General features: G+C 35.6%; 1 protein-coding gene across 1 annotated transcript in view; it reads left to right on the top strand.

Moving 5' to 3' along the window:
• Window positions 1–7,500, top strand: part of mycbpap (mycbp associated protein) — a gene marked incomplete at its 3' end in the record, with an annotated part of 25,504 nt that overhangs the window by 3,656 nt on the left and 14,348 nt on the right. The window contains exons 3-7 of the mRNA XM_079854991.1: window positions 446–614; window positions 686–792; window positions 2,336–2,504; window positions 4,219–4,313; window positions 5,680–5,830. Coding sequence (XP_079711117.1) covers window positions 446–614; window positions 686–792; window positions 2,336–2,504; window positions 4,219–4,313; window positions 5,680–5,830 — 691 coding nt within the window. The remainder of the gene's footprint in view (window positions 1–445; window positions 615–685; window positions 793–2,335; window positions 2,505–4,218; window positions 4,314–5,679; window positions 5,831–7,500) is intronic.

The following is a 7,500-nucleotide window of genomic DNA, read 5'->3' as shown; positions in this document are numbered from 1 at the left end:
AGTCTGGCCATCACAGCACAAGACCTGGAGCGGGTGAGTTTACACCCCTACACACTCCGGCTCAGTGCTACACACACACACACACACACACACACACACACACACACACACACACGACCAGTCAAGAATCAATTCTGCTCACCAAGGCTGCATTTATTTGATAAAAAAAACAGTAATAATATAATATTTTAAATAATATATTTTAAAGTGTAATGTATTCCATCATCATCATATTAGAGTGATTTCTGAAGGATCATGTGACACTGAAGACTGGAGTAATGATGCTGAAAATTCAGCTTTGATCACAGGAATAAATCACACTTTACAAATTGTAATAATATTTCACAATATTACAGTTTTTTTTTGTTTTTTTTTAATCAAAGAAATGCAGCCTTGGTGAGCAAAAGAGACTTCCTGATCCATAACTTTGCTTTATTCTGTGCAGCTGCGAGTCCCTAAACCACCCACTGATTCCCAGAAGCCCAAATCCATGACCCACGTGTACGTGCGTAAGACACGCCCCCCAGACGAGGTCTGCAGAAAGGTCCGGGTTACCGTAGCGAGGCCCCTCCCACAAGACCACGAGACCCTGCCTCCCTCATTTGAATATGCAGGTAGGTGGGTGTGGCTTTGAGCAGGAAGTTCAGTGTGATGGATGTTTTTGACTCGCTCTCTGTGCCTGAAGGTCCCGGTGGGCCGCGGTTTGACGTGCAGGGGATGGTGCTGCCGCACAGCATTCTGGGAAGCCTGGAGAATTTTAGGACAGAGATGCAGCTGCGAGGCGAGACAGAGGTGAGAGTCGCGGAAAGCGGAAATGGCACATCATTTTTCAAACAGGGCCTGACAGATGTTTGTGGTGTTTTAATAATTAATTTTCCCTGCATTATTAGATGCTGAATGAAATCCAATATTTGTTTCTTAATCATTTCGGGGTGTTGATTCCACAAATAGTGCTGTTTTGCTCCAGCACGTCACATTCGTTGCATTTTTGCTTTCGACAACCATTTGTATGGTATCATATTGCCCCTATTGGCCAGAAAAAACACCGTAAAGACATGATTCATATCTTCCTCTTAGCAGGTACAACTTTCTGTTCAACTCTCAGATGATTTGCACGTACAGTACAGGTCAAAAGTTTGGAAACATTACATTTTTTTATATTTTTGAAAGAAGTCTCTAATGCTCAAGGCTGTGTTTATTTGATCAAAAATACAGAAAAAAAAAAACAGTAATATTGTGAAATATTATTACAACTTAAAATAATAGTTTTCTATTTGAATATACTTTAAAAAATAATTTATTCCTGTGATGCAAAGCTGAATTTTCAGCATCATTACTCCAGTCTTCAGTGTCACATGTGACATCCGGTCTATCACATGATCCTTTAGATATTGTGATTTATTATGAGTGTTGGAAACAGTTCTGCTGCCTAATATATTTGATGAATAAAAGGTTAAACAGAACTGCATTTATTCAAAATAAAAAAATATTTTCTAATAATATAAATCTTCTTTACTATCACTTTTTATCAATTTAACACATCCTTGCTGAATAAAAGTATTGATTTATTTCAAAAAAAGAAAGAAAAAAAATTACTGACCCCAAATTACTGACCAGTCGTGTATATTGTTGTTACAAAAGACTTAATTTTTAAAACATTTTTTTTTTCTTTTTTTTTTTTTTTACTTTTTATTCATCAAAGTATCCTATAAAAGTATCACAGGTTATGAAAAATATTAAGCAGCAGAACTGTCTCCAACTTTGATAATGAATCCTCATATTAGAATGATTTCTAAAGGATCATGTGATAAACTGGAGTAATGATGCTGAAAATTCAGCTTTGCATCACAGGAATAAATGATAATTTAAAGTATAATAAATTGAAAACCAATTATTTTAAATTGTAATAATATATCACAATATTACATTTTTTTCTGTATTTTTGATCAAATAAATGCAGGCTTGATGAGCAGAAGAAACTTCTTTCAAAAACATTAAAAATAGTCATGTTTCCAATGTGGGTGTTTCACATCATCCAAACAGAGACAGAAAATGACAGATTTTGTGAAAAAGCTTATTTGTTCATTGTAAACTTGTTTCTGTAAAGACATTAAATGGAGTATTGCTGATTGTTAAATTAAATTATACATTTTGAATACTTATTTTTGTCATTCAAATTATTTTGTCATTTGATGAGTTCATCAATGCTGATGCATATATAGAATTTGAAAGATCTGACGGACCTTTTGTATTGATATTTTTGAACTCAAATGGTAGTTTTTTTTTTTTTTTTTCAAGATGCAGGATTGTTACACATAAATGTTGTTCTCTTCAGCTTGTAGAGCGGATTCCAGACGCACAGAAACTCCTCCCTCTAGTGGTGGAGACTGAGAATGACAGCGATGATGAGGCCGAAGAAATGGGGCGGAGCCACCAGAGCCACGCCCTCCAGCACTGGTACCGTCACATGACCGAGAGGCGCAGACAGCAGGACTTCATTTCACGTGAGTCCGTCTGTCGTGTTTATCAGTAGTAGGGTACAAAATGTAATTTTGGCCTGTCAAAATGTATCCATGCACTAAAGATATTAATGAAATACATCTGAGTCTTTTAAATAGCATCATCTAAATTTGATACTATCACTTTTAAATTTCATTCTGCTTTCAAAAGACTGGCCAGAAACTATGAGATTTATAGTGATTATTTAAAAAAAACTGAGTTAAAGTTAATTTAATCAAAAAGTTACTATTGTTTTATATTCAACTTTTATTATATGTACCATTGTTCTTTTATAGTGTCATAGAGACCAATAGCTTCAGTGATTATAAAAGGAGTAAATCAGTCACAATTTGAATAAAAGTTTTTGTTTTTCATGAGACTGTGTGTCTTCCTACTTTTTTCCATATTTTAGAGAGTGGAAATGTTTAATAAATCAATAAGTGATCCTCTACTGGTTATAGTATCATTTCATGTATTTTTTAAAAAAAAGTGTTTGTTTGCCAAGAAGTTTGTTCTCCTACATCTTTAAACTTTTAGTTTTACAAATCATCACAATAAAAATAAAGAGTAAAAAGTATGAATTCCTTTGTGAATTTCACTCTCAAAAGGTTGGACAAACCCTAAGATGAATAATGTAAAAAAAAACACATTCTGCCACAATACCATGGTTACACTCAGCGTTGCTTCATTAAATCCATGGTGAATGTTTCTGATTTGTGGATTGAAAAGCCTTCTATAACTTGTTCATTCATGGCACAATGTTCCTCCTGCTTTCCACATCAGTGCTGTCTGATCTAATATGGTTTATAACAGAGAATTCTGTGCTGAATTTAAGTGTTTCCCACTAGGGGTGCATCAATATATCGCGTCACAATATATTGAAATGCAAAAATGCAACAATATGTATCTTTTAGATTGTGACAATGTGTATTGTGTATAGTTCACCCAAAATAAAAATTACTGTGAGGAAAAAATTCACGTTTTCCGAGTTTTAGTGTCAGTACTACATTAAACTACTATATATAATGTTGAATATAATGTATATAATAATGCACTGGGGGAATATTTGTGGGTCCTGATAATGCCAAATGTCAGCAGTAAAAAGTGTCTTGCATTATTTTAAATATATCTAGTCAGAGTGAAAGCATATTCGTCTGAAATAATTCTGTATTTTCAGCTTCAGAATCATGAATACTGTTATCCTGGTGTCTCTATTGTCCTGTGCATTGGGTTTCCAGCACCAAGTCCAAGCCTGTTCACTTACACACACTATGTAATGCCAAATTTAGCATTTTATCATATGTCTTGGACTATCGCAATGATATGGAATCGTGAGTTCAGTATCGTGATATGTATCGACTCATGACATGAGTGTATCGTTACACTAGATCTCGTATTTTCACATATTAGTTAGATGTGTTGACCGCTGAAACAATGCACTTGACTCAAATGGGTCCAAAAAACAGTGTATCTGACGGGATGCGGCTCTTTACATAACTAGTCCTGCGGTCTGGTGTCCATCTATGGAGAAGCTTTGCTAAAGCGATGAGTCAGTAAAGACTGCAGCCCACTCCAGACCGCATCAGAGGCCGTTTCCTATAGCGCCCTTGCATCAAGCACACACTCAGACTCCACAGGCGGGCTGTTGTGTAACGGGGTTATATCCTGTAATGATGATATTCATCTGATTAAAAGCTCAACACGCTGTGTGTGTTTCAGGGTTCCTGCAGAAGCCAGCGGCGTCTCTCCTGATGAACCGCTCCGGCAGATTCAGATGGATGCAGGAACAGAGGGATCTGATACACAGAGGACATGTGAGGCTCGCTCTATACTGGGTTTATACACGTGTCAGGTGATCAATCTCAGGCCTGTTCGCAGTGGAGGACACCGACACGCTTTCCCATGCGTCTGTTGTGTGTTATATCATAGCATGTGGGCTGAGATAAATCATGTGGAAGAGTTGAATCACTCAGTTTTCCCTGCTCACGATTGTTTCCTGTTTCTAGGAAGGAGTTATCCGTGTTGCTTCTTATATTTATGGCTGTTACAGTGCAGAACTGTCCTGCAGTCGTTTTTACTTACACGCTGAAACAAAGCCAGAACAGAAATGCACTGAGATTTACATTTTGTGTGCAATTTGTTCTGGTGAATCTTGATCTGATGTATTTCCTAAAAAAAAAAACACTTCTAGGCTTAATTATATATTTAGCGTTCAACAGTTTGTGATCGGGAAGATTCTCTTCTACTCACCAATTTGATCAAAAATACAGTAAAATTGTTAAATATTTTTTACAATTTAAAATAAAAATCTTCTATTGTAATTGTTTTTTTGTTTGTTTTTTTGCCCTGTGATTCGAATCTGAATATTCAGCATCAAAAGGACGAGAAGATTTGGATCTTATTGCAGCAAAAGTAGTTTATTTCCAAAAATAAGTAGGGCTGTCAAACGATTAATCGCGATTAATCGCATCCAAAATAAAAGTTTGTGTTTACATAATATATGTGTGTGTATGGTGTATAATTATTTTCTATATATAAATACACACACATGCATGTATATATTTAAGAAATATTTGCATGTATATACTGTGTATATATATTTATATTATATATAATTTATATTATATATAAATATTTTAATATATATGCATGTGTGTGTATTTATATATAGAAAATAATTATACTCCATACACACACATATATTATGTAAACACAAACTTTTATTTTGAATGCGATTAATCGCTTGACAGCCCTAAAAATAAGTCAAATCAATTCATTTTTATTTAAATAGTTCTTTTTAGGTTGTTTAAAAGCAGCTTTACAGTGATAAACAGGAAAATAGTGACTTGATGAAAACAGAATAAAAAAAATGTTTTCCTGTAAAGTAGCTGTAAAAAGACAATAGTAAAGTGTCATTATTCAGTTGAAGTCAGTTCAGTGTAGATTCAGTTCAGTTCAATAACTGTGTAAAGTAAGTGTGTTCATTTATAACAGCGATATAATGCTAGTACTGATCATAGGGAGCATCACACTGACTGAATGTGTATCCTCAATGCACTGTAAGTCAGTTTGGATGAAAGCACATGAATATAAAGTCACAGTGTTTGATGAGCTGTCCTGCGTGTTGCTAACGCTCCAGGCGTGTTCGTGGTGTGTGTGTGTGTGTGTGTGTGTGTTCAGGGTCGGCGTGTGGGCCGTGAGTTCTGGAATCTCCCGCAGCGTTACGGAGACGAGATGAGCGGGATCACAGCCACTCTCACACAGAGCGAGAGAGGAAACCCTCCAGACGTCACACGCATCGGACACACGCTCGCCACGCGCCTCGAGTCAGGTGACCTTTCAACACACTTCCAATGCACTGCTTTTCCAGTGTTTTTCTGTGTAAACGCTCTAGTCGGACGTTTTGTGACCATTGAAAAAACTCTAAAAACACGAGGCTCAAGTCAAAATCAGTTCAATTCAACTTTTAAAAGTCTCGAGACCTTGCGGGTTTTCCCCATTGCACTGCCCGTGTCTCTGTGGGAACCCTTAACTCTCATCTTTACTTCAATTATATACATTTTCTTCACTTGATGACCTTTGTGGCACTTGCTGTGTGAAAGGGTTAAACCAGTGGTTCTCAACCTCTTCTGCAGGGACCCCCTGACAGGCCATGTTTCTGTTTTAACCCTGAAATGGCACACCTGATTCAGTTAATTAAAAGCTTAATGAGTAGTTGACTAATTGATTAATTCCTACTCTTCCTACTCTAATAACTACTCATTAATTGAATCAGGTGTGCCATTTCAGGGTTAAAACAGAAACATGGCCTGTCAGGGGGTCCCTGCAGGAGAGGTTGAGAAACACTGGGTTAAACAGTCACACTCCTCATGACCCACCATAGAAATGAATGGGAGATAAAAAATATACTTATTTTGGAGGTACGATCTACAAATGCGGAAGGAAACTCACAGCAATGAAGGGGTTAACTGAAAAATATTTATATAATTGAAAAAAACAGTGGATTATTTTATTGTATTGTAAAAATTGTGGGAAAAAATGCTTCAAAATGATTGCATTAATTGTATCGAGTACTATACAATTTCCTCAAAATATAAAATAAAAAATAGTATTGAACTAAAAAACAGTTACATTTGAGGTGTTTGGACACTTTTGAGTCTGACCCCTGTTTAATGCTTTTTATTTTATTATTATTATTATTATTTATTAACCCTATAAAGCCTACTGTATCTTATCTGATACACGCTTCCTGTCTCTGACTGATAGTTCACACTTTACACTTAACAAAAGTAAAAAGTCTTTAATAGTCTTCAGCTCGTGCTTCACGTGTCTTTGATTTTCATCACGTACATGTGAGAGTGACTTTGATATTGCTTCAAGATGAACACTTGCTGGACTGAAGCAGCTGTGTACTTGATCATTTCATAGAAACATCTGGAGTCGTCAAATATGATTCATCAGGCTCTTGATGAAGGCTTATTTGTTCATCTCTCAATCATTGCAGGGATTGCATTATGTTTTAAAACTACAAAGCTTTGATCATAAATCTAAGCATTTGCATATTATCTTACTAAGACATTATTGGCAGATATAGAGGTGGCTGATATTTATTATGATATTAATGCAGTTTATTTAAGTATCTGCTGTATAAATATCTAGAATTTAATTCACTTTTTGTCCATATAAATATCAGCATCTGCACCAAATTGCGTATTTTTGCTCAGTTTGCCATATTCTCACTATAAGAGCCATAAAAGCCTGATGTATGAAATATAATACTTAACAAAAACATGCAAACGTTTCTTTATTTAATTTATTTTTTTACATTTTGTCTAAAGGTTGAAACTCTTCCGTTTAACAAGTTAGATTTTTCTGACTATTTCAAATGTCAGGCTTAATTAAATTTCACATTTAAAAACACATTTACATAGTCTTCAAAACGCCATTGGAGCAGTTTCACAGCCTGTGTTGTTGTGCGACGGCACGAGCTCGACACACGTG

The sequence above is a fragment of the Squalius cephalus genome, assembly GCF_949319135.1.
Source record: "Squalius cephalus genome assembly, chromosome: 2".
In the NCBI taxonomy this organism is placed as follows: domain Eukaryota; kingdom Metazoa; phylum Chordata; class Actinopteri; order Cypriniformes; family Leuciscidae; genus Squalius; species Squalius cephalus.
Note: the sequence above shows the minus strand (reverse complement) of the source record. Positions and strands in the feature narration are given on the sequence as shown.